General features: G+C 45.6%; 2 protein-coding genes across 10 annotated transcripts in view; one reads left to right on the top strand and one right to left on the bottom strand.

The window, feature by feature from the left end:
- LOC149305710 (focal adhesion kinase 1) overlaps positions 1–5,683 on the top strand; it is a 61,115-nt gene extending 55,432 nt beyond the window's left edge. For 6 of the 9 annotated variants that reach the window (XM_089477225.1, XM_089477224.1, XM_089477232.1 and 3 more), the window contains 6 exons: positions 608–647; positions 1,164–1,270; positions 3,232–3,240; positions 4,721–4,876; positions 5,158–5,238; positions 5,471–5,683. In XM_089477225.1, the coding sequence (XP_089333351.1) occupies positions 608–647; positions 1,164–1,270; positions 3,232–3,240; positions 4,721–4,876; positions 5,158–5,238; positions 5,471–5,683 (606 nt within the window). The remainder of the gene's footprint in view (positions 1–607; positions 648–1,163; positions 1,271–3,231; positions 3,241–4,720; positions 4,877–5,157; positions 5,239–5,470) is intronic. The other 3 variants (XM_089477226.1, XM_089477223.1, XM_089477230.1) reach the window with 1 other exon arrangement.
- A 9,972-nt stretch (positions 5,684–15,655) lies between these two features.
- On the bottom strand, positions 15,656–17,413 carry LOC149305709 (large ribosomal subunit protein P1-like). The gene is made up of 4 exons (XM_089477404.1): positions 17,233–17,413; positions 16,216–16,290; positions 15,899–16,007; positions 15,656–15,751 (listed from the first exon to the last, which is right to left on the bottom strand). Exons 1-4 carry the CDS (start codon positions 17,302–17,304, stop codon positions 15,666–15,668), a joined length of 342 nt encoding a protein of 113 aa, XP_089333530.1. The 5' UTR covers positions 17,305–17,413; the 3' UTR covers positions 15,656–15,665.
- Between the last annotated feature and the right edge of the window lie 8,960 nt (positions 17,414–26,373).

Genomic DNA, 26,373 nt, shown 5'->3' with positions numbered 1-26,373 from the left:
ATACAGGAGTGATGGGAGTGATAAAGGGCCATTGGGACACAGGAGTGATGGGAGTGATAAAGGGCCATTGGAACACAGGAGTGATGGAAGTGATAAAGGGCCATTGGAATACAGGAGTGATGGGAGTGATAAAGGGCCATTGGGACACAGGAGTGATGGGAGTGATAAAGGGCCATTGGGACACAGGAGTGATGGGAGTGATAAAGGGCCACTGGAACACAGGAGTGATGGGAGTGATAAAGGGCCTCTGTACGCCTAAGAAGAGATTCCATAAATATCAGCCGTTTCCAGCTACAGTAGTCATTTACAGCATTAACCCCGTGTGTGGTGGATTTCTGATCCTTTCATGGTATTTGAATGGGCAAAGGCAGGGACATTTCTCAGTGACCCCAAACTTTTGAATGGTGATGTCGGCCCCTCTAACCTATTACTGTCTCATTTGAAATCTGGGTGAAATGGCGTTGTGATCGTCGGCTGCACATTGCAGATTCTTTTCGGTAGGTCTGTGATCGCGTGTTCTATAGAGCATGTGACTGCGGACCGGTCCTCGCATAACGCTTACCGATCAGAACCCGGTACATTGACGTCTTTGTTTCTATCTTCACAGGCCGGGAACCAGCACATTTATCAACCCGTTGGAAAGCCAGGTAACCTTTAAATTCCATGACGTATATGTACGGCTCAGTCCTGCGCAGCTGCCCGCTCGTTCCCCTAAATCACAGAATGCAATGACTGGGTACAGAATAACGGGATAGACATATAAAATAGTCTACAGTAGACTAAAGCTCCAATTATATCTAGGTATATATGTGTATGTATGTGTGTGTATATATAATATATAATATAAAAGCCCAGGCATACCCAGATTCCAGCATGTACTAGTTGTCTGGGCATGATAGGAGTGTGATTGCTGTTAGCAGTTTATACAAATATTGTTATTGAATTTGAGCAATCATATAATATACATGTGTGTATATAATATATACATACACCAGGGCTCTCCCCTGGTCTGCCGTTAATGGTCGGTTCCGGAGCCGCTGATTGCTCCCTGCTGATCGCTCGCAAACTGACAGATAAACGGCGTCTTCGGGTGCAGAAGTTCTGCAGCGTAAGACTTTTCTATATTCTGTTCTCTGACCTCCGGTTCTCTTGCTCTGATCTAGAACACACAGCTCCACCAAAGAAGCCGCCTCGGCCCGGCGCTCCCAGCCACCTCGGGAATTTGGCCGGTTTGAACAGTCCGGTGGAAAGCTATAACGAAGGCCTCAAGGTAAGCCCAGCGAGAGCACGGAGAGCGCACCGGGGGGGCCTGAGATCGCGGAGGTCGTAGACCCCCCCCCCATGGCAAACCTCGGCGGGTAGGAAAGGTACAGAGCCTCGTACCCAGCGAGGCCGTCAGTGAGCGGGTTATCGTAGCTGCGGATGTCACGTGAGGTTAATGTTATAACGGCCGCCCGTCACGCCTGGACTGTACCATGTGTAGCGTGCGAACTACAGCTCAGCTTGGGTTGTGCCTTATTGTACATCATACGCTGAGGGTGTTAGGAGTTGTGGCTCACTTTAGTTTATTTAGATCCTTTGGGATTTTTTTTTGCTTATTTTCATCTTGTGGTCTACACCAGGGGTCCCCAAACTGTTCCAGGACTACATCTCCCATTCAGCTAAGAGGCTGGCAGAGGATGATGGGAGTAGATGATGGGAGTAGTCCTGCAGCAGCCCAGAGGTTTTCAGGATCTCCTCAAAGGAGACAGTCGGTCCACCTGCGCTTGTGTTGCAGAGACCATGCGCGGATGGCGAGCTCTCCTGTGCTGTCTCTTTATTCCCTTTACCTGGGGTTTTGTAAATGGTTCTGATCTCCTGCCGCCGTCTCTGACCGTCTGCTTCCTTTTCCTGTCCCGCGTGTTATGCAAGCGATTCTCGCCTTACGATTCAAACTGTTTCCAGCTGCTGATATTGTGCAATTAACCAGAGAGAGGGGGGAGAGCGGCGTCACGGAAGGTGAAGCACGAGGGGCTTTCGTTCAGCGAGGCTCGGACCTCGGCTACTGTTCTGGAGACCCCCGTCTTCACCAGGAGAGAAGAGCGACTAAAATTATCAGGAACTGAGAGATCCCGATTCGTCCGGCCGGGGGGGAGAAGAGAGAGACGTTCAAATACATAAAAGGGGGAGAGACGTTACAAAAATAAGTCAGAATCTAACACTAGGGGGTCAGAGGCTGATATGTTTTACACTATTGAGAGGGTAGTAGATAAGTAGAACAGCCTCCCATTAGAAGTGGTAGAGGGTGTAATAGGGTGAGGGTATTAAACATGCATGGGACAGGGATACGGCTCCTGACGAGACCAACGACTGATTAAGGTTTGAGTCTTTACAGCAGGAGAAACGGGCGACTAGCCGGGGGGCCGCTGGGGGCCGATCTGCCGGCAGTCTCCGGCTGCACCTGTTCATCCCACCCTGTAGATAGAGAGTTCCACGTACTAAAGCTTGGGGGGGGGGGGCCGCACTGCCGGGGACAGGGTGTGACGGGGGGCCGCACTGCCCGGGGGGGGGGGCGCACTGCCAGGGTCAGGGTGTGACGGGGGGCCGCACTGCCGGGGACAGGGTGTGACGGGGGCCGCACTGTCCGGGGGGGGGCCGCACTGCCAGGGACAGGGTGGGACGGGAGGTGCTGAGCAGGAAGGAAGCAGCAACCGTTTCTGTAATTAAGAGACGAACATAATAATAAAAGTAGAAAAATAACCCGATTACGCCCCGGAAACACCAGCCGCTCCGTGCCCCCGGCTGCCTTGTGCAGCCTGAGACCAGCCCAGTAGCCATCTCTCAGATCTTACAAGCCAGACTGACCGCTAACCCGTCCGCCGAGTCCGAGCGGCCCTTCTCGATGTAATAGTCACTCGGTGGGAACGTTCGGCCGGTTTCCATGGTGACTGCTCCATCTTTACAGCCCTGGCTGGAAGGAATTTCCAAGTTTATAATAAATCTTGCGAGCTCTTCGCGGGGCGGGGGGGGGGGGGCGATGTAAATATTTATACCCTTCGGGCTCTGCATGGCTTGCAGCGCCGCGCTGCGCATGACGTTCTGCACGCTCAGCATGGATGCTTTTTATTTTCTTTGTAACGTTCTGATCTGTTCCTCCTCGCATGGATCCCGTTTGCATTTATTAATATTTTTTTCTTCCCCTTTTGCTTTTGGGTATATTTTTAACCCCTTCTTCACTCTGCTTGAACTTAGCCGTGGCGGGTAAGCACTTACATGTATGTTGTTAGCGTGTTACTTGTCTGTGTTAGATCAGAGGTGAAACAAAGGACGTCGGTCCGGAGTAAGCTGTGCTCAGGTGCTTTTGACCCAACGCCGAATCGCATCCAACGATATAATAAAAAAATTATAATACGTTATTCTATTTATTTTTTTTATTAGATTTTAAGCTTTTTTGCCGTTTAGTGATTCTCTTTATACTGATTCTCGACATCGATTTTAAATGTTATAACAATTCGGTGGAAAGGTACATGGAGATAAACATGCGCGGACTGTTATGTCCTAAGCACAAGAGACATGCAGAGTTGAATGTGTTATTAAAGGGGCAATGTCACATTCCACCCCCCCATACCTAATTCTTATATATTTATACTGCTTTTTAACTTAAACAGTGAATATATACAATGGGAACAAAGTACAAGAGGTACATTTATTTAAAAAAAGGCGTTTAACTCTACTGGGAGTGTGGTAGGTAACTGGAAGAGCCTCCCAGCAGAGGTGGTAGAGGGTAATACAGTGAGGGTATAAAACATGCATGGGATAGACATACGGCTCCTGAATCTAAGACGAGACCAACGACTGATTGAGGTTTGAGTCTTTACAGCGGGAATAGCAGGCAGAATAGCCGGGGGCCGGGTGGGGCCCTCTGTGTTTCTATGCAGGAGCCGCCATGAAGTGGGGTACAGGCTCCTGCGCTGAGGGATTATGGGAAATAGAAGATGTGACAATTTCCTTTTTAAAACAGATTCTTATCGCAGAGCGTTCGTTCCGGTGACGGATCTGCTTTCACTCAGACGAACGCGGGCTTAATGAGTAAATTATCAGATCAATAATAATAATAATTAATAAACCAAATCATTATCGCAGCTCCTTTTGAAGTTCTGTCCTCTAACAAAACCGCGAGAAACCTGCGATCTCGATCATCCGATAAATGAGACGTCTGGAGCGCTCTCTGTAAATAATATTACAGCCGTGGGAGGGCCTCGCTCAAAGAGCTGACAATCTAGATTAAACCATCGTAATATATAATCGTTATAACACGGTGACCGGTACTGGCCCTCTTCCCAAATCCCTTCCCCCCCCCTCCACGGTGATCATCTGGAGATCTGCGCAGGATTCATTCCACGCCGCAGTTATTAGGACAGACCTTTAAAGGGGGTGCAGTCTGTACCCCGATTATTAATCAGACTCTGGGGCAACGTGCTTTTTGGTGGGGTAACGACGTTGCGTATTAGATTGTCCGTATTGTATGGTAAACGGTGAAACATTTAAAACTCCCGAGCTCATCACTTGTTGCCGTAGAGCGCCACCTTGTGGTGAGAAATATATTCTGTATAATGACATCATACGCACTGATGTCTTACTTAATATCCCCGTGGAAGTAATTTTTGGAACGCCGTCTCTCTGATCTCCTCCGCTTATAAATTTAACTTTTTCTTTTTTTTTTTTTTTTTTTATTAAACAGCTTCAACCACAAGAAATAAGTCCGCCGCCAACCGCCAATCTCGATCGCACCAACGACAAGGTGTACGAGAACGTGACCGGCCTGGTGAAAGCGGTGATCGAGATGTCGAGCAGAATCCAGCCTGCGCCCCCCGAGGAGTATGTCCCGATGGTGAAGGTACGTCTACAACCCGACCCCCCCCCCCCCATGTGTCATTCTGAGCGCGTGCGAGTATGATTTTACTGAGAGGGTGATAGGTAAGCAGAGCAGCCTTCCAGCAGAGGTGGTAGAAGTTAATACGGTTAGTGTATTTAAGCACGCCTGGGACAGGCGTATGTGGTTGTAAGTTTGAGTTCTTACAGCTGTAGTGTTTTGATTGGGCTTTACTTGTGATCGGAATCATCAGTTTCTTTGCTGTCAGCGTTTGTGCCGCTCACTTATCTGTTTTAACCCTTCAGGGAGTGGGTCTGGCGTTGAGGACGTTGCTGGCGACCGTTGATGAAACCATTCCGATCCTCCCGGCCAGCACTCACAGAGAGGTGAGTGTCGCTTCAGATCCTCGTCCAAAGGGACGCCTGGAGTCTGGAGCTAAAGCATCGCGTTCCGCGTGAGACCCTTCCCTGACACGGCGTTAACTGGTACTGCGGGGTTTAGTCCACGGCGCCCGGTGACCCGGTCTGTTCAATACACGGGGTGGAGGCCACACTGTGCTGCCTACAAATGATCATCCAGCCATATTTTTACACCATTTTGTGACTTTTTCCTCCCCAGATCGAGATGGCTCAGAAGCTGCTGAACTCGGACCTGGCAGAACTGATCAACAAGATGAAGCTGGCGCAGCAGTACGTCATGACGAGCCTCCAGCAGGAATACAAAAAGCAAATGCTGACTGCCGCGCACGCGCTGGCCGTGGACGCTAAAAACTTGCTAGATGTCATTGACCAAGCCAGGCTAAAGATGATTGGTCAGTCGAGGCCACATTAAACGTGGCGGCCCAGCTCGTCCTATCGCAAGTTTCCTTTGGGAATTAAGCCTAGCCTTCCACCAGCAAACCCCGCAACAAGCGGGCGTCTGCTCCTCCAGCGCTGATTGGTTCCTGCTCCTCCAGTGCTGATTGGTTCCAGCTCCTCCAGTGCTGATTGGTTCCTGCTCCTCCAGCGCTGATTGGTTCCAGCTCCTCTCCTCCAGTGCTGATTGGTTCCTGCTCCTCCAGCGCTGATTGGTTCCAGCTCCTCTCCTCCAGTGCTGATTGGTTCCAGCTCCTCCAGTGCTGATTGGTTCCAGCTCCTCCAGTGCTGATTGGTTCCAGCTCCTCCAGTGCTGATTGGTTCCAGCTCCTCCTCGCTCTCCTGCCAGTCTTACCCTTTACTTCGTTCAGATTATATCCCGGGCCCCGGGATTCAGTAGCGGCGGCTCTCTCCCCAGCGCACAGTGGCTACAAACTGTTCACTAACTTTCAGCGACGTGGCCGAGAGATGCGAAGCCGGGGCCCCGCGGCCCTCCATGTCGCAGCACGGAGATGTACTGACGTTCCAGTGACCCCCAGCGAGCAGACGGCGTCCCACCTGAGGGCCGCAACTGGAATCGACTCCCTTGGGATTTTGGTTTTTTTTGTACTTGTACAACAGATAAGTCGCAATATGCTGTTCACCATTTACACAGAAAGGAACCGCAGAGCTCTATCTCTCCGGCCGATGCCCCCCGTCCCCCCGGGGGCCGTGTGAAGCTAATATTAGGCAACCAGTTATTGTATGTCTCTTTTTTTTCCACAAGAATAAAGTGCCAGTTATTTTTTTTTTTCTTGCGGGGGTAGTTCTTTTGCGCGCAAAGTGCTCAAAAAAAAAGGAATATCTGCGTGTAAAGAGTCTTTTTATAACGATTTAACCGAACCCGATGCTAACCGCTTCAGGTTTCCTGCAGCCAGCTGGATCACCATCTCTGCTGGGAATCAGTCTTGCATTACTTACTATTCTAAGTCTTTTTTTTTTTTTTTTTTCTTCAAACATCTTTATTGCTAGATAAATTATCAGACGTTTGTAACCCGCACACACGCTCCGTTCTGTAGGATATCGATACTCAGGAAGATTAGGATGAACTTGCACCGTGATTTATTAAAAAGGAGTCTTCTGTGAAACGCGGCGGTTAAACTCGATTTTTCATTTTAGTTTTAATGCCTGGAAGGAAATCTCTGGTTCTGAGCATCCAGAAAAGGTCTCCATATCCATTCTAGATCATATTAAATATTATTAAAGGATTTGTTACTATGTCATGGGGTATTTCCCGGCTCTGGGGGGGCGCTTATATGTTCAGATGGTGCAGCTTCACGTGTTACACGGAAGGGACGTAATTCTGTTCATACTAGGGATGCACCGATACATAGGTGGCCAAAAATAATCGTCCGCAGGGCCTGGGATGCTTACTTGTGCGTTGGTGTGCGAGCAGCGTCTCTTATACTGGCCAGGAAAAGCAAGAACCCAGCACATTCACGTGAATGCACGTCACATGACTGCCTTCCTCCACTCGGGGCGGAACAAGAGAAGTTGCTCGGACAGCCGGGCCCCTGCAGTATTCTGCGAGTGAGAGATCTGCAGTTCGGGTAAGGGGGTGGGGTGGGATCTATGAGCAAGTATGCATGATTAAGGGAATGAATGAGTGAGTGTGAATGAATGAGTATATGAGCGAGTGAATGAGTGTTTGTGTGATAGCATGGATGTGTGAGTAGGGCATAGGGAGCCTGTAATCACACTCCTATCATGCACAGGTTCTGGAATGTACTGGCTGCCTGGGCATGATAGGAGTCTGATTGCTCAAATTCAATAACAATATTTATATAAACTGCTAACAGCAATCACACTCCTATCATGCCCAGACAACTAGTACATGCTGGAATCTGGGTATGCCTGGGCTTTTATATATATATATATTTATATATTAATACTGTTGTTGCATTTTTCAGTCTTTCTGTCCAGTTTTGGTGTGTTAACCACACTTTTATTAAAAATACGTTTTTGGGGGATTTTTAAAGGTGGGGGTCATTTTCGGTTTCAGCCAACTGAATGCTGAATTTTCAGTTTCCCTCCTGAATTTTCATTTCGGTGCATCCCTAGTTCATACATGACGTTTCAGTCTTATAAACGCAGGGAGACACAGAAATATCGTCCGTACCCTCTGCCTGGAGCTCCTGGGGTCCCGAGGATGGCCTCTGATGCTGCAAGGATTAATTTGGAATCCTTGTTTAATATATATTATTACATTTTATAGTGTTATTTTTTCAGCACCCTGATTAATCCGATTATTACCGTTCACAGATTTGAATAAGACTCCTATCCCATCCAGGCAGCCAGCAAACGTCCTGTTTTCAGGATCTGCATGCTTATTCCTCCCCATTAGGTTATCTCTTACCTATTGTCTAAGTTTCTGATTGTTGTTGTAGTACTTTCCAGTTGGGCTGTTTCATTTTACGTTATATGGTTGGTAAGCTGCTGAGTCCTGCACCTGTTACAAAACGTGATGCAAGAACGATAAAACTACCAGAGTTCTGGGACGGAATAATGCTGGAAACAGGGCTGACGGCGCCAGAGAATATTAGTCCTTTTAATAGTTGCTCTGTAGACGGTTACTAAAGGGAATCAGAAATGTATTTAGAGGAATCTCCCCCCCTGGAGTCTGTTCCTTATATATGTCTCCTAAACAATATTCAGAGAGGTGACGGCACCTTAAATAAAAGGTGGCATTCACATTCAGATTCCCGGGTTCCTGCTATAATATAATAACGTAGTTAAAATGAGCTGCATTCCCACTGATTCAGCGCCTTGACGCTGTGCGAAGCGATGGCCATATAGTGTGCCGGGATCCCCAATATTTCTGCCCCGGATTGGTGGGGTTTTTTTTGAAAAACGAAAAACTAAAAACACCCAAAAAACACGTGTAAGGTGATGGTAAAAGAATAGGAACCAAAAATTACTTCTCTAATGTATCACTGCCGCCGCCCAACCAGAACGCTCCTCTCGGCGTTCAAACACGTAACCAGCAAAATTCGGGGCGCATGTGTACATAGAAAAAAGAAATAATCTTATAGTGTAATATTGTCAAGAACAAGAAGCTATGTAAAAGGTGTGAAATGCACTCACAAACAGTGCCAGCACAACAGGCTCGTCTGAGGTATGAAGACTGTTCTTTATTCTTTAAAATCTCTAAGAGCATAAAATAAAGAAAACAACCATATGGTGCAGTATCTTCCTTAATAGTATATGCGCTTAGTATATGGGGTTTTTTTGGACTGGTATTTGCTGGGCATGTGCGGAATTCCTGCTGTTTTGAGTTCTGTCTCACAGCCAGGACATGCGCGGACAGCGTTAAATCCTGCTACGGATTCTACATGAGATCCCACGGTGCCGCTCGCTGCGCTGGACGGGAGCCAAGAGACGCCACGGCTAAGGCTTAACTGGTTTTGATTTCCCCGGCGGTGACAGATAGCGTGGGAAGCCGCTGCCAATGAAACTTTCTGTTCCCTTTATGTATATTTTTTGATGTTTTATTGTTTTACTTGACATTCGTGACACGTTGCAGTTCCAGGCTTACAAAATGTGCAGCGAAAAGAGTTGGCCTTTGCTATGGAGACCACCAGTCGAGCCTCCAGCCCCCGAAGCCATGTGTGAGACGTCAATAAGATGTTACACAAGAACAGAAGGCGGAAAGATGGAAGTGTAGCCCTTACCGAGCTTCATCGGGACCTTCATTAAAATTAAAAGTCCACTCGGGCCCCCCCACGCTCTGCCACGAGCCCCAAGGAATGGATGGTGAGCCCTGGGGATGCCGGGTCCCAGTGTGTTCTCTTTGTTTGTCGAGCCAACCAGTAGAGGCTTCACCAAAAACACTGAATAATACCGTAAATGGGGTTATGGTGGGGAATTCATTAAGAAGCACTTAGAAACAATACATTAAGCAGCAGTGCCCAATGTCAGGCAGCTGCTGAAAGGGCCAGTAAGATATTGGAAGGTGTGGAAAGAGGTATTGACTCACGGGATAAATATAATTTTGCCTGTGTATAAGCGGGTGCTAAGGTCCCACCTTGAATATGCAGGACAAGTCTGCATATAATATATATATGAGGAATTTACAGGGATATAACGGGTTATAAGGACGGGGTTAGTTATACGGCCGGAGAGTATATAATATATAATATGAGTCATATACGGGGATATAACGGGTTATAAGGACGGGGTTAGTTATACGGCCGGAGAGTATATAATGTATAATATGAGGAATATACGGGGATATAACGGGTTATAAGGACGGGATTAGTTATACGGCCGGAGAGTATATAATATATAATATGAGGAATATACAGGGAGATAACGGGTTATAAGGACGGGATTAGTTATACGGCCGGAGAGTATATAATATATAATATGAGTCATATACGGGGATATAACGGGTTATAAGGACGGGGTTAGTTATACGGCCGGAGAGTATATAATGTATAATATGAGGAATATACGGGGATATAACGGGTTATAAGGACGGGATTAGTTATACGGCCGGAGAGTATATAATGTATTATATGAGGAATATACAGGGATATAACGGGTTATAAGGACTGGATTAGTTATACGGCCGGAGAGTATATAATATATAATATGAGGAATATACGGGCATATAACGGGTTATAAGGACTGGATTAGTTATACGGCCGGATAGTATATAATATGAGGAATATACGGGGATATAACGGGTTATAAGGACGGGATTAGTTATACGGCCGGAGAGTATATAATGTATAATATGAGTAATATACGGGGATATAACGGGTTATAAGGACGGGATTAGTTATACGGCCGGAGAGTATATAATGTATTATATGAGGAATATACAGGGATATAACGGGTTATAAGGACTGGATTAGTTATACGGCCGGAGAGTATATAATATATAATATGAGGAATATACGGGCATATAACGGGTTATAAGGACTGGATTAGTTATACGGCCGGATAGTATATAATATGAGGAATATACAGGGATATAACGGGTTATAAGGACGGGATTAGTTATACGGCCGGAGAGTATATAATATTTAATATGAGGAATATACGGGGATATCATCTCCTGGGTTTTTACTTCTGGATCAACAATGAGGGGCAACTTGATGGAAATGTGTCTTATTCTCATCCAAAATTTCTGTGTAATTAAAAAACTATTTTTTTCCTTGTTTTTCATAAAAATAAGAAGCAAAATGTGTAGTGCACTTTTACATATTGGCATAAAACACAACAATAAAAAAAGTGGATCCAAAGTCACACAGGTTTTGGGCAGTAAACACACACATTATCCAGCATACGTTTCACTAACGCAGAGACCTCAGCGGTTGACTGTCCTCTCTAATCTTTGCGATATCGGGAGTGTAGAGCTATTAGATTATATTGTTTTTAAAGCTCTTGTTCCAACTCAAAATACATTAACCCTACCCTGTCTATTTATACGGCAACACAAGACACCAAGACTAAGCCAAACTAAAGGCCAGTTTTGACTCAACTCTTCGCCATATGGAGCTAGATGGAGCGGTGCCCCTAGACGACATTCTCAGGGTCCACTCAACGTATTGATCCCCAAGTCTCAAAATACCTTAATTTGCCTGACTCCAGTTGCAGAGCTATATCACATATGTCACTGGACAATTTTCTAACTACAACATACCTCACAAGTGTCCCAGTTTTCTCAGAACAGTCCCAATTTTGTTGCACTGTCCGACAAAGCTGCCCCACTCTTCTGGTTTTACAGGGGGTGGAGTATCACGGCCAGTTGGGGAAATTCCGCTGACCAGTTTAGGGTCCTGTAACTCACACAGACCTCCAATGCAGCTCGCATGTGGGCACGTCGCAACGCCCTCCAGCTGGGCATCGTCAGGTGGGTTGTTGGGTATGGTGGGCAGGTGGCCCTACCCCAACACCTGTGTCTGGTCACCCTACCTTGTGGTTCAGACCATACCATGACAAGAACAACTTATATCCCAACTGGGTACACCCACCAAATGATCCTTCCTTCTCCCAACGACCACTGGACACACAAAGCTTCAACCATCAGGCAGGGCCAGCAGGGAACCTCTGTAGCGCTGTATTATACAGAAGCATAGCTATACAGTGCATTATCGCCCAGACAAGGACAACACCAAGGCTTTGACACCAAACAGCCAACGCTTCTCAACTGGAACTGGATCCCGGGCCGTCGCTGCGGCTTTCCTCGTAGTATAAGCCGGCTACAGGTTGGTAAACTCTAAGGGTCTCGGAGTAAATTTGTTCCTGTGGGGGGAACGTCTCCCAAACGAACTCTAATGACAGGACGCACCAGTGAGGATGCAAAAGAACGAGAAACGGTTTATTGGGGAAAAGAAGGTTGTAAAGAGCGCAAGACAAAGGTGACTCTGGGTAAACGCACAGGACACAAATCGCTTAATGTGTTATCTGTGGCCAATGGGGCATTGAATGCGATGGGCAAGTGTCCCTTTAAAGTGACCAATAGATGTGTACCTGGGGAGGGTGAGACAGAGGAAGGTGCCTACTATTTGAATGGGGAAACGTAGGCACCGGGGATATTCACCTAAGTATGGGGCACAACTGCAAACGGGGCTACAATAATACTTTATAACTTTGCATAAAAATATATTAACGGCAACAACAAATCCATAACGTATATATATATATATATATCAACACAGTAAACGTTTCACTGTCACATCCATAACCCAGGGAAACATCGGCCATCACTGCGGCTGGCTGTTTATTGCCGCACGTACTTTAACGTAATTAAAGTTCATTAAAAGGTTAAACAGGAATGAAGGGGACGAGTCTAACGGATAGTGTTTGTATGAGGATTATAAAGATGGGGAGCAGGAAGCTGTAATAAACAGAACTTCTCGTGTTCTTGCAGTTATTGGGGTAGAAGAGCGAGGTCACCTCTCGGTCCTTTAATAATACGTTTATCGTATTATTGATCTAGTAGATCAAGTAGTAGTGAGTAGATCATCTCGTGTATTGTTACGATACTTTGTAGTTACAAGGTCAGCTCGTGAACCCACAGAATGCCTTCATCAAACACGTAAGAATAGCAAGTAGCAGAGAGAGTACGAATGAGCTTCTGCTGTGGCACCGACAGTGGCATCGCTACAGGGGTGCACGGGGGTGCAATTGCCCCCCCTAGGTTAATCCTTGCCCCCCCTGTTGCCCCCCTGCCGAATTTGGAATAAAGTCGCAATGCGACTTTAAATCCCGTCTTTTTTTACATTTATTAAATTTTTTTTAATGCGGAGGAGAGATAGGGTGCGGCCCGTGTAAGATCGGCAGCAACGGCCCTGCTACTTACCTGTGGGAGGGTCTTCTGTACTGCATAGAGGAAGCGGAACCTAGCAGAGTTCACGTGACATCACATGACTCTGCTCCAGTCCTGCTTCCTCTGTGCAGTACCAGAGAACGCAGAGGGAGGCCGCGCCCTCTGCTGAAGTCTGTGAGCGGCATCAAGGAGCTGCAGTGCAGGTAAGGGGGTGGGGAGGGTGTTTGAATGAGTATGCATGATTGAGGGAATGAATCTGTGAATGAATGAGTATATGAATGAATGAGTGTGTGTGTGTGATAGCATGTGTAAGTGCTGGAACCTAGGCATGATGGGACTGTGATTGCTGTTAGCTGTTAGCAATCACACTCCTGTCATGCCAAGTCAGCCAGTACATGCTGAAACCTAGCTAGCTGCCCCCCTTGTGTATTGATGCTGCAAGCAGTATGGGGTCTGCACATCACTTACAGCCACCCTGTACCAGCATGTACTGGCTGATCTGGCATGATAGGAGTGTGATTGCTAACAGCAATTACCTCGTGTAGAAGATGCAGCTTTTTTGGCCGCCTATGCAGGAACGATACGATAATAATTTAACCCCTTCGTGACCAGACTAAATCCACACAGGTTATATATTGTTTTTTTCGGGACAAGAATGACTTTCTTTAGATCCATTTAAAAAAAAACAAAAAACTTTTCTGACTAGAAATACACGTTTTTGCTCTTTTCCCCTCAAGTTATAGGGGAATAAGTACAAATAGCGTTTTGCTACTTGAAAACATTTTTTCAAACTTTTTTTTCAAATGCTGGTATTTTAACACTTTTTATGAAGATACAACACATTTTAAAAAAAAATATATTATTTTTTTATGTTTTTTTGTATAGATTATCTTGGAACTGGGTGGTTCCCCTTATATCATGGTGACATCACTGGAGCATTATTTTAAAACATTACAAATTTAAATTTTTACTTCATTAACCACGGTGATTAGAAAGCTGGACTCCGTGGACCTGTAATTGCAGTACCTGTAATCAACCTGCAGGGGGTCTCTGGAGGGTCTAGAGCTAGACAGACCCTCTCTAAACTGGATTGTTTTTTTTATGTTGATGAATGTTGCAATATCAATGATCGCTTTCTAAGCTTGTTTAACCATTAAGTGCCAGGCACATCAATTTTGTTAGTGGGATGCATTTCTGCGACGTCCCTGGCACATCAATTGCCGTCAAGGGTTAAAAGCGGATCTCCCACCAAATGTTTTCTTGGTAATGTTTAAAAATTATTTTTAATCTATTTCCTTTTTTAAACCAGTTGTAATTTTTTCCCCATAATATATTTTCAGGCAGCTGTATATTAGGCGTTTGTCTAGTAGATAAGGGGTCAGATAACAGAGGGAGAAATCAAACCCCCCCGACTCCTTATACTGCCTGTGGGAAACAATAGAACGCCTCAGTCTTATTCATCTGGTCAGACTCTCTCATGAAAGTATATGGAGCAACAGACCTCATTAGCATCGCCATAAAGCATCAGCTCAGTGTGGTGACTGAGCAGAGAAAGTCACCCAAAATATCACGACTGACAAAATAAAAGATTCCTGATAAAAGGCATTTATAGCGACTTCTCAGTTAATTGCTGATCCAGGGATTGTCGTCTGCCCCCGGAGAGTAACGACAGGAATTTGCTTAAAAGGTCTTTCTCCTTCCGTATTTGCGCATTATTGGTATCTTGATGAATTTAGATCAGTTTTATTGAAAATAGAATGTGTATACTGACAACCTCTCCCCCTCCCCCATTATAGCAAACGTATGCATTTATAATATATATATTGAAAACAATTAACACTGCTTTACCCCAATTTTCAAGATGAGGCACAGCACCTACTCCCTGATCCAGCCATCCAGTGTGATCTCATGTAATTAGCAGAAGCATAACACCCATCTAGCACAGGTTTACCTTTACAGTGAAACTGTCCCAAGGGATGGATAAGGGGGGGGGGGGTCACAAAGTATTTGGTGTCATGCTAACCCACCATTGACCTTTAAGGGCAGACTATGGCCACAGACCACGCAGGTCAGCTCCATGACGATAGAGTGCGTACAACTATAGCCACCTTTAGTGACAGCGCTCACAAATCCTTACTCCTGATGTTGGCTTTGCCTCTATTTACACCCCGGGGTACTAATCACTGAACCTTAGCCTGTCATTCACTCCCGGCTAGACACACAACCGCCAGAAGAACCAATGAGCACACAAAGACCAAGGCACATACGGGGTAACATTCAGGAACATATTAAATACAGGCAGCCACAGCCAGTTATTCTGGGTGATAAAGTATCGATAATGTAAAGATGAAAGTCACTACATTCTATGTTTCAAATGCTAGTGTGAAGCCCCCTGAGACTTGACAGCATGCAGGAGCTATTGTCTGGGTAAGGGTGGATAAGAAACGGACTACCAGCAGAAGTGGTACCTGATAACACGGCATCATGGCGCATTCAACTGCACTACTCTTATTTCTACATAAATCTCTCAAACTGATTAAACGGCGTTTATCTAATGAGTAGCAAGTACTGCGCATGCAGACGACAGACACATCGGTGATACTATGAAGCTCTTTTATTACAAGTCCGGTTACAAAAATGTTTAGTCAAAGAGACCGAAGCCCATATCGTCATCTGACTCCTCGGACTCTTCCTTCTTCTCCTCTTCTTTCTTCTTCTTTTCTTCAGCTGTAATTAAAGAAAATAAACGTGAAGATTGTGTTTTTTGTGGGGCTGAAGAGACCGCAGTATACGCTCCACAGCGCGATGTATGATAAACGTTCCCATCACCAACAACCCATCAGTGCAATATCCCAGAGATAATCGTGCCGTTACCTGGAGCAGCAGCGGCGGCAGCAGCAGGAGCAGCACCACCAGCGGCAGGGGCTCCGCCACCGGCTCCCACGTTGCAGATCAGGCTGCCGATATTAATGTTGGCAAGAGCCTGCAGACAGAGAGAGAGAACATGTCACTGACTGACAGAGCGCACGCGACAGAGAGCGGACCCGTCACCGACTGACAGAGCGCACAGGAGAGAGAACTAAGCGCCATCACAGCTGCTAACAAGTACCAATCTGTAAAACCCCAATGAAGGAGCTGCTTTTATATGAGATGCGTATTAAATTTATACGCTCCGGACACGCAATCTATACCTTGGCGAACAGACCGGGCCAGAAGGGCTCGATGTTGACGTTGGCTGCTTTGATCAGAGCGTTGATCTTGTCCTCCTGTAGAAAAAATAAAATGCATTAATATTCAACGTGCTGGGACAGCAGAAAACAGCAGCCAATCAACTCGAGGCTCACACAACCCGTAGTATATCCACGCAAAGCACACAGCTACTACATACAGACCCCCGTGACACAAGTCACAACTTCCTACACGCCTCCCCACCGTGTCGCCTGCTGGCATCACATGGTGAGGGCTGCTGGGGGTAAACACAGCAACGCAGTAAATAAAAGCACTCATGGCCGGGACATCAGAACATGTGGGACACTACAACCCAACAAGGCAGCTGGGGTCACAGGGAGACATGACCTACGGCCCCCAAAATAAGCTGCCGCTGAACCACCTGCGCGGCACAGAGAGAAGCTGCAGCGCTTTACGGCACCAGAATCAATGGCGAAAGGAATTCCCCACCGCGTTGTCATGGTGATTAGGTTGCAGCATAAGTCCACATCCGATGGGTTTTCCCACTGACTCGTCTTACATCCAGGACCCACATGCATGTTTAACTCCCCTCACTATATTAGCCTCTACCACCTCTGCTGGGAGGCCATTCTATTTATCCATCACCCTCAGTAAGTTCCTTACATCCATCTCAGCCTCTATGTTAGATTCTGGCCTCTTGCAATATTTCTCCTCGGTTTAATAAACTCACCTCCCGCACTCTGTTAAACCGCTCTATATATTTGCGCTCCCTTCACACTCTCCCCCTATAAAGCTATATCTGCCAGACTCCCCTCCCAGCATGCACCGGGGCCGGACACCTCACACGGCCCCGACACCCGGTGACAAGCTGCGTCAGGCAGCGAACGTACCAAAACAGTAATGGCGGGACAGGGTTACTAGGACAATGTTAATAGAAAAGCGCGCGGCAGCTGCGTGACGTCACCCCGAACAGCAACGCGAGCTCGGCCGCCATATCCCTCCCCAGCCCTGCTGCTCACCGTGATGGAGACTTCATCGTCATGGAGGATGAGAGCGGAGTAAATGCAGGCGAGCTCAGATACGGAGGCCATGACTAAGTGTAGCGGGTGGTGTGGCGGGCGCGGATGGCTGAGTTACAGGGTGCTAGTCGCCGGATTGAAATCGGGCCTTAGCTTCGTCGGAAGGACCGAGCACCTTAAACTACAGCAGGCACTGAGAGAAAGAGGAAGCGGATGGGCGGGGCCGACACTTTTATAGGGACTGCTGCCTGTCAATCAAGGGGCGGGACGTTCGGATGAGCGTTGTTTCCTTCCCTTCGGAATAGCTTTATTTAAAAACGACATCTTGACAATTATTAGGAAGCCGTCGGAAAGGAGGGTGGTGCAGAACGGTAGACGGGATTCGGGGATCCCGGTGAAGATGATACCTTTCAAGATCACACAAACTTTCAGGACCACAGAGGTCTCTTCTTCATATGGAATTCCATATGAAGTTAGCAGTCTCTATCGTGCATGCAAAAAAAAGTAGGGCTGCAACGACCAATCGATAATAATCAATCAGAGTGGCATATAGGGGGCTATAAGGCATACCAGGGGGGGCACAGTGGCATATAGGGGGGTATCAGGCATATCTGGGGGTATGGGGCATATCTGGGAGGCAGAGTGGCAAGCCTGGGCTCAAATGTGCATAACTGGGGGGGGTTGGGAAATAAAAACAAGGAATTTTTATCAGGCGCTCCGGGATGAGAGAAAGTAAGAGGAGAGAATTACAAACCCTGTAACGGACCCGGGTTTTACTCCGCCTCGTGACGGACGCAGGTTTTACTTTGCTTTGTGCTGAAGTGGGAAAGGATTCAGTCATCGACACATTTTTGGAATATTGGGGGGAATTTAGTCCTGCACCAAGGGGCTGGACGTGCCGATCTGCCGGTGCCTGCCCAGGCCATGTGCTTTACTAGTGTTTCTGCCGCACCTCAATTTTATTCCTGTACCAAGTGGTCGGATGTGTTGTGTTTCCCGTGCCCACCCTGCCCCCTGCCGGACTCTGTTCCTTCTTTCCAATATTGGGGACATTCGGTCCTGCACCAAGGGGCTGCCGGTGTCTGCCCAGGCCGCATGCCATACTGCAGGGTGGGCAGTTACTGTTGTTTATTTCTAATGATGGGGGAAATTCAGTTTTCAACCACACGGCTGGATGAGTCTGTCTGCCAGTGCCTGCAGTGTCCCCCACACCTCATGCTTTAGGGGATCGATTCTTTTTTTCCTGATATGGAGGGGGCTTACATAGTCTGTCCTGTGCCCTGCCTCTGCAGCTCAATATCCTTCCTTACTATGGAGAATCATTTTTTTTTCTACATTTAGGGGAAATTTTGTCCTGTACAATCTGTCTGTCAGTGCCTACCCTGTGCCCTGCCTCTGCGTTGCTAGATCTCGATGTGTCTTCTGCTGCAGCTCAATGTCCTTCCTTACTCTGGGGGATCAATTCTTCTTCTAATATTGGGGGGGGTCCATTTTGTACCTTTTGGTTTGATGTGTTTGTCTGTCCGTGCCTGCCCTGTGCCCTGTCTAATCTCCTTGGAACAATTTTGTTAAATGTTTTTTTCCAATTCTGGGGAAATTCCGTGTCCTGTTCCTCTGGGGCTGGATGTGTGTACCTGCCAGAGTATTCCCAGTGCCCTGCTGCTACTACTACTACTGCTGCCTTATCACCCCCCTTACTCTGAGGGATCAATTCATCAAAATGGTCCAATTTTGGGAGAAATCCAGTCCCATAGCATGCTGCTGGATGGCTGTATCCATTGGTGCGGTGCTGCTGTTGCTCCTGCAGTCCAAAACCGGGTCTGAGTCTCTTCCAAAAACTCAATATGCGGCTGCTGGCTGTGAAAGGTGAGTCCAGAAGGTGGCAGGGGCCCCCTCCATTGGGAACACCTCCCAAATTTTGTTTCTGAATCAAAAAAGCCCTCCGAATTCCATGTGAAAGGAAAATCTGGAAAGGAAAACTCGTCCGAAAAGAACTCTGCAAAAAGAAAACAAACTTTTCGTCCGAATCGATGTTACTTGCCACGCACAAAGCCTAATAATAGACATTTCTGGGAGGAAGCAAAATATTAGCCTGGCGCAAACGGAGGGATGGGGTATGAATGGGGGTAAGCGCTTCCTCCTTTGCATGCCCCTGCACCAATGCAAAGTCTCCAAATCACAGCAAATATCCTTTTAATGTCTGGGAAAAGGTAAAAATAGTCAAATACACCAGATTAACCCCATTCTGCTCGTCTGGTCTGCCCTTTTTTTCTTTATTAGTTTTGGGTCTCACCTTAAGGGTAACCATATGTCTATCCCATGTTTTAAATTGCCTCACTGTTTTAGCCTCTACCACCTCTGCTAGGAGGCTGATCCATTATCTACCACCATCTCAGTAAAGTGAAACTTCCTTCCATTCTATCACAGCCTCTGACCCTCTAATGTTAGATTCCGGTCTCTTGTAACTTTTCTCCTCCTCTGAAATAAACTTCCCTTCAGTCCTTTATTAACCCCTTTATGTAGTTTAATGTCTCTCCCATCCCCCATCTCTCTTCTCTCCTCCAAGCCTAATGTGTTGAGCTCTTTCAGTCTTTCCTGATCATTTTATCATAAATCACCCTTTCTGTGTGTTCTAGTATATTTTATCTACGGTTTATTTGTAATGGCAAACATAAAGCAGGGGAGTTTATATATATATATATATATATATATATATATATAAAAACTCCCCTGCTTTATGTTTGCCATTACAAATAAACCGTATATATATATATATATATGATATATATGATGTTAGCAGTGTCAGAAATGGGGTATATTTGGGAAAAGGGGATTCCAGGTGCCGACACACCTTCATCTAGGAGTAAATAGTTTAAATCCACGTAGCTAGAATAAGAAACAAGAAAATGCCTCTTTGATAAGAAAACGGAGGGTTTAATACCGCGATGCAGCCCGTGAAAGCCTCATACACAGGGTTACATTGGGAAAGAAGATGTAACGTAGATGTAACGAACTGCAACAAGAATGTAAAGATTGGAACATAGGGAGGGATCAAAGGATTTCCAGTTTTATGACGCCCCCTAAGGTGTCTGACAATCTGCATGCTAACTCCACAAGCAGCAGATCCTGGAAGCTGCGAGGTGCGGCCCCCATGGACACGTCCCGGTGCCGCGTGGTCTCCAGCGACGCACCGGCCATCATCAGGGATTCATCAGACCGGCCGCCTTCTTCCATCGCTCCACGGTCCGGTTCTTCTGCTCACGTGCCCGTTGTAGGCGCTTTCGGCAGCGGTCAGCGTGGGACTGCTCTGCGATGCTCTGCGAGTTCCGACTCATTTTTATCAGAACCGGCAGTAACTTTTCAGCTGAGATACAGCAGCCTTTGCTCCCCCATGTGCCTCGGCTGCCCACGACCCTGTCGTTTTCCTTCCTTGGGTCGCTTTTGACCCCTGCAGACCGGGATCCCCCCCACAAGATCTGCAGTTTGGGAGATGCTCTGGCCCGGTCGTCTCTCAATCAATTTGGTCGTCACAGTCGTTCAGATCCTTACGCTGCCCGTTTTTCCTGCTTCTAACATCAACTTTGAGGGTGAAATGTCCACTCGCTAATATACACCCCCCCCGACACACGCCATAATAACAAGTGTGTGTATATTTACTTATATATATATATATATATAATGTTACAGCTGATCTGTGTGTATGTGCATATATTAATTTATATAGCGCCAACAGTTTACGCAGCACTTAATACAATACATAAATTCAAGGGGTCTGACAAGACGAAAACTGGCAAAGACAAACCATATTTGCTCGATTATAAGAAGTTGTTTTTTTTTTTCTTTTCAATAGAGCAAATGCTCTGAAAAACAGCCCTCGTCTTATATTCGAGGTCATCTTATAATCGGACCTCAGAGAGATCTGACTATAAGACTAAGATCCAGTTCCCCCGCAGCGCTGCAGGAGACCCAGATCCTCCTCTGGAGGTAGAGTGGCATATAGGGGGGGTATAAGGCATTTCTGGGGGGCAGAGAGGACATCCCGGAGCAGATATGCATAACAGGGGGCAAATTGGCAAATAAAACCAAACTTTCATTTATCTCAGTTTTTATTAAACATGAAAGAATAGTTTACATTAATACTTATTAGTAAAACCTTTTTCCTATAGGGTAGTCTTTTATTCAGGCTTTTTTCCCTAAATATTCATATCTTCGTCTTATAATCGACCAAATCCATTATATAATGTTATGGCTGAATGGGTGTGTGTGTATTATATATGCTCTTATAGTATGTGTGGCATTAAACCTCATTAATACGTTTCCTGGTGAATGCACTTTTTATTTTTATTCAAGAGTCAAAAAGGTTTCCATAAAATCCCTCACTTGGGGGCATCTTTAAGGTACAAAAAAAACTGGCATTCCTGAAGGGGCCGTCTGTGTGTCAAACTACTACCCTAAAAGAGAACCCTCGGCAGGGAAAAGGTGGAGGTAGAAAAGCGGATATGGAACGGAGGGGTGCAGATGGATTGATGGAGTTCGGGAACTTTTGGGGGTCTGCCCAGGGAGTCCTATTCACAGTAAGGACTACCACCACGAACAAGGAACATGACAAGCGCTGGCGTAGGTGCGGAAAGACGGACAACAGTCGTATTTAAATTTTTTATTTTATCAACATACAAGAAAAAAAAAAAGAAACTTGAAACAGGTTTTACATAGAAAATATTGTCAGGTTACCCAACATTCACATCAGTCTGAGATCGGCTACAGCATTTGGAGCTTTCTGGATAAAGCTTTAATATTCGCATAACTGAAATGAGGAAAACCGACGGGGGCAGAAATAAGTCAGTGAAACATTTTATTGCAAAAATAGTGCAAAAAACTAGTTATTGAAGCGTAAAAATAATAAAACCAGTTAAGCCATATTCTGCCAGCAGGGATTATATCGCAGAGAACCTGGCAGTGAATGGTTACAACGGGACCTGCATGATTCGACGATGTAAACTCCATTCCATAGTAACAGCCGAAGCAAATCTTTTTCCAAATTTCGTAACTGCGGCCCCTTTAAGCAGTTGGCTGAGGGTGGTGGAAGTTAGAGTACCAAATCTGCACAGAACCAACTTACAGCATAGTGCGCCGGGGTATGACTAAACCAACTGAAATATTCATACAATAAATGCCAATTTTTCCTCCCCTTTCAGAGCAAGACACACAAGAAAGGGGTGCAGAAGACTGGGCACGCCATTGTTTTTTTAACTGTAAGGGGACCCAAGTATAGCCAATAGGCAGCTCTGCAGCTTTCGAACTACAACTCCCATGACACTAAGCAACTATTAGCCTATGTATAGGCAAGCTAGTTCATCAACAGCTGATGTGATACATATTGGCGGCCCGTTTTACATACATTGTGCCACAGAGCATAGACAGCAGGCAGCGGATGGAGAGTACAAGGACGCAGTGCCCAACGTCAATGCGTAGGTGGAAAGGCACTGCAGGGCGCCACAGGGGGGGGGGGGTTGTGGAAGCCACAGCCGCAAGGCAGTGTGTTGGAAAAATAAAAGTACATTATTATTTAGGACTTAAAGTTCACATAGAAATACAAGTTAAACACTAGTTTTCGGGGGGAAAAAAATACAAGAAAATAAAAATTCATAAAAGGTTTACAATGCAGCATTTTCAGGCTTTTTTTTTTGAGGTACCTACATTTATTCACTTTTTGCCCAACGTATTTGTCAGAATGTATATAACACCGTCCGTGTACCGATCCGAATTTGGGACATATTTTGAGAAAGTGCAATAATGCTGATAAGTTACATCTGCAGCATAGTTATGTGTGATTAGTTTTAGTTCATAAAATATGTATTTATATATAGCTTACACAGAGCTGATACAAATTTCAAAACACAAAAAATAAAAAAAAAACACGCCACTTGACAGTTCCCATGTAGACAAGTTTTGTGGCAAAAATAAAGTTTAAAAAAAATTATATATATTGGTCTTATGCTGGCACACAAGTTTAAATTTTTCAATATAAAATAAGACTGCATTACTGGATAAAAAGGGATTTCAAGTAAAAGTCATAGTCAAGGTAAGTTATCTTATAGCCAGTCTCATCCAACTTTGTAAGGACATGATTATAAATAGCTTTAGGTAGATAAAATGTGTGTCGGAAACGGTCTCGCGATACACTGGAAGCGGGGGCAAAAAAATTTTTATTGGATTATTTTGCCATGTTTATGATGTGTCAGAAGCAAAAAGGCACAAGGGGTTAAAAATAAAAACCCTATTTCTGCTTTTAGAAAAAAGTTTACATTGCTTGGAGGACAAATCGGTATACGGAGTATCACGATATCATGAAAGAATATGAAACCGAACCGGTCCGTATTAATGCAATGCTAAATCCTATTGGCTTTGAAATTTGGTCATTTTCGGCCTTTTCTATCAATAAAACAATGTATTTAAAAACAAAAACAAAAAAAAACGCATACAGAGGCTGGAAAAGCGAAGAGAGCTTAGCACCCAACTGCCAGAGACCCCAACTACCAGAACCCGATGATAAGCTCGCCGTTATCTGCCCCGCCGCACACAAAGCCCCGCTCTGACAGTAGAGGCAATCACTGAGGTAGCGCACAACTGTTGCCAGTTGACTGGCATTTTCCTTCCCGTTTGGGGCAAACGAAAGCAAGAGCATCCCGGGAAGAAAAAAAACAAAAAAAACAGGACTGTCGGATATGGCACAATCTCACCGTAAACCAGATATGAGAACGCGGAAACAATCTCATTGGCTGATCCTGGGGCGGCGTACGCACCGCGCACGTCTTCTACTCCGCAACCAACTCAAAAAAAAATGGGACACAAATAGACATTCTCAGATCATACGGAAGATGTTTGGCCCCCACCCCCCCCCTTTGGAAGACCCCATATGCTAAAAGTTGCCATTCCACCTACACCTAAAAAAAAAACAAAAATAAAAAAAAACCCTGTGATTTGTCAGGAATGTCATGTGGCACAGAAACAAGCACTGATAGGTTGCCATAGAAACTTCAACATCTTAAGGTTTGTTTTATTTGGCTAAACCTTTAGAATCTAATGTTAGATCTGTTAAGGTTCTTTACACAACATTCTAAAGAGGTCACCGTGTTTTGTATAAGTGGAGCAACACCTTTAATTTCAGAAGATAAACACCTACAAATCGTTAAAAAAAAACGCCAAATACTCCAGGAGGGGATTTTTTTCTTTTGTTTTTGACTGTGGACGGAAGGACGTTAACAGGTATTTTTTTTTTTTTTTTTTTTTTTTAAACGTGTTGGGGCAATTTAAGGGTGGGACGTGTTCAGTTCGTTTGGCTGTATTCAGAGACCACCACGCGTGGCCAGTGATGGGGGGGGGGGGGGCTGGGGACTAAAATAAAGGTCTACTGCATGGTGAGGCCAAGAAGCTCCTTGGAGAAGAAGAAGAGGCTTTGATAAATTTACATATTTAACCAACAGCTCAAAGCAGATAGAAAGCGTCCATCAGCACGTGAGGCAGCTTCATCTCAAACAACTAAAGAAGTTCTCTATTGAGTGAATCGAGCTTCCTCCCGAAGTAACGTCCAACTCATTTAAACATAATACGTTAGCTCTTGGTGCCAAAGTCTTAACAGTCACATCAGATTTGCTGCCTACGCTGGAAGATAGAAACAGTCCTTGCATGAGAATGTCTTTTACTTGGCATTCCCTGGTAGTATACAGAGAGAGACCGACATGGGAAGCTATGGGGGGGGGGGGGGGAATCCTTTGTAACACAAACTAGCAAAACAGCCAAAAACATAAGAAAAAAAAAAAAAAAAAAGTGCTGCTTCCGACATCTAGGGTAAGAAGACCACCACAAGCCACCCCACCGCTTGGAAGAACTGTAGAAAAGATGGTGCTTGTGGGATGGCCTGGAACACGACCATGATACAGAGTATAGACACCAGATAGTAAAAACCCAACGACCATGCGCTCTACCATGGAACAAAAAGACAAGCCCACAGAGAATGCTGGCCCGGTGACTGTCCATGGTAGACAATTGTCACAATAACCCAGAAAAGCCACTTGGGACAACACGGGGCTCGCGGTAGAAAGGCTCCCTCGGCATTCTCAACCAAAAACTGAAACATTGCGGCATCAATATGGCGCGGACAAACCGTCGGGAAGGCAGAGACACCAATAGAAGAGGTCTACCTGGCTCCTGGGATTTGTCCAGCCCTGGGCTAAATATTCATATTTGGTGCATTTTTTATAAACAATTCCTTTTTAGGAGCCATTCTCGGATTACGGCACAATCTTTCAGGGAGCAGACAAGACTCTCGTAATATGGTTAATGGGCCATGTAAACAAACACACTAAATAAATGTATATACAAAAAAGACACCAAAGCTAATTGTTTTACATAAAAAAACCGACTATCTAGATAAAATCCGACGTTTAACAATACTACAGTTTTGTGTACAGTTAAAAAAAAAATTAGCACCTTGTTAGTGTTTCAATTGTAGATTGGGGGGGGGGGGATACCCTACTTTTTATGGTGAGAATGAAACACCCAGCTTTGAAGGGGTTAAGAAGGAATGGGGTCACTGTAGCTTGCATTAAGACCCAGAAAGATGTAGGGTGAAGATTATAGCAACCCGCGAGCTGCCAAACAGCCAAGCAACACGACTGCTCGGCCTGCGGCAGCAAATACCCCCCCCTCTGATATTTCTATATAAAAGTAAGAATGTGGCAGTCAGATCACATTAAAAGGGACATTCCAGCCATCATATGCACTTCTGAGTGGCAACTTTAAATGACCCCCCCCCCTTACCCAGTCATCGGTAACCCCTCTCTCCGAATCCTTGCATAAAAAGGGGGTTTGGCTGAACACTTCTTACCCGTGGGCTTGTTTGAGATTTCAGGGGGGGTATAATGAGACCACCACGAGCATGCGCAGAAAGGCACTCCCACCGATTTTATTATTATGCATACTCAGCCTTATTTCAACTAACAATATTTGTTAATTATAGCGACATTGAACCGGATCTCCAGTCTTCTTTTGAATCAATAAAGAAACACGACTATTTGGCCGACATTAACCCCTTAATGACAAAGCCCGTACAAAATGCATTGTTTTCAATGGGTTTAGGGA

The sequence above is a fragment of the Sceloporus occidentalis genome, unplaced genomic scaffold, assembly GCF_023333645.1.
Source record: "Sceloporus occidentalis isolate IW3139 unplaced genomic scaffold, rSceOcc1.0.p SCAF_11, whole genome shotgun sequence".
In the NCBI taxonomy this organism is placed as follows: domain Eukaryota; kingdom Metazoa; phylum Chordata; class Lepidosauria; order Squamata; family Phrynosomatidae; genus Sceloporus; species Sceloporus occidentalis.
This window is presented reverse-complemented; position numbering and strand designations above follow the sequence as displayed.

Coding starts and splice junctions, on each gene's coding strand:
- LOC149305709 (XM_089477404.1), bottom strand. CDS start 17,304: ATGGCCTCCGTATCTGAGCTCGCCTGCATTTACTCCGCTCTCATCCTC. Junction 16,008..16,215: donor GGCCCGGTCTGTTCGCCAAG/GTATAGATTGCG, acceptor CTCTGTCTGCAG/GCTCTTGCCAACATTAATAT. Junction 15,752..15,898: donor TGCCGCCGCTGCTGCTCCAG/GTAACGGCACGA, acceptor CTTTAATTACAG/CTGAAGAAAAGAAGAAGAAA.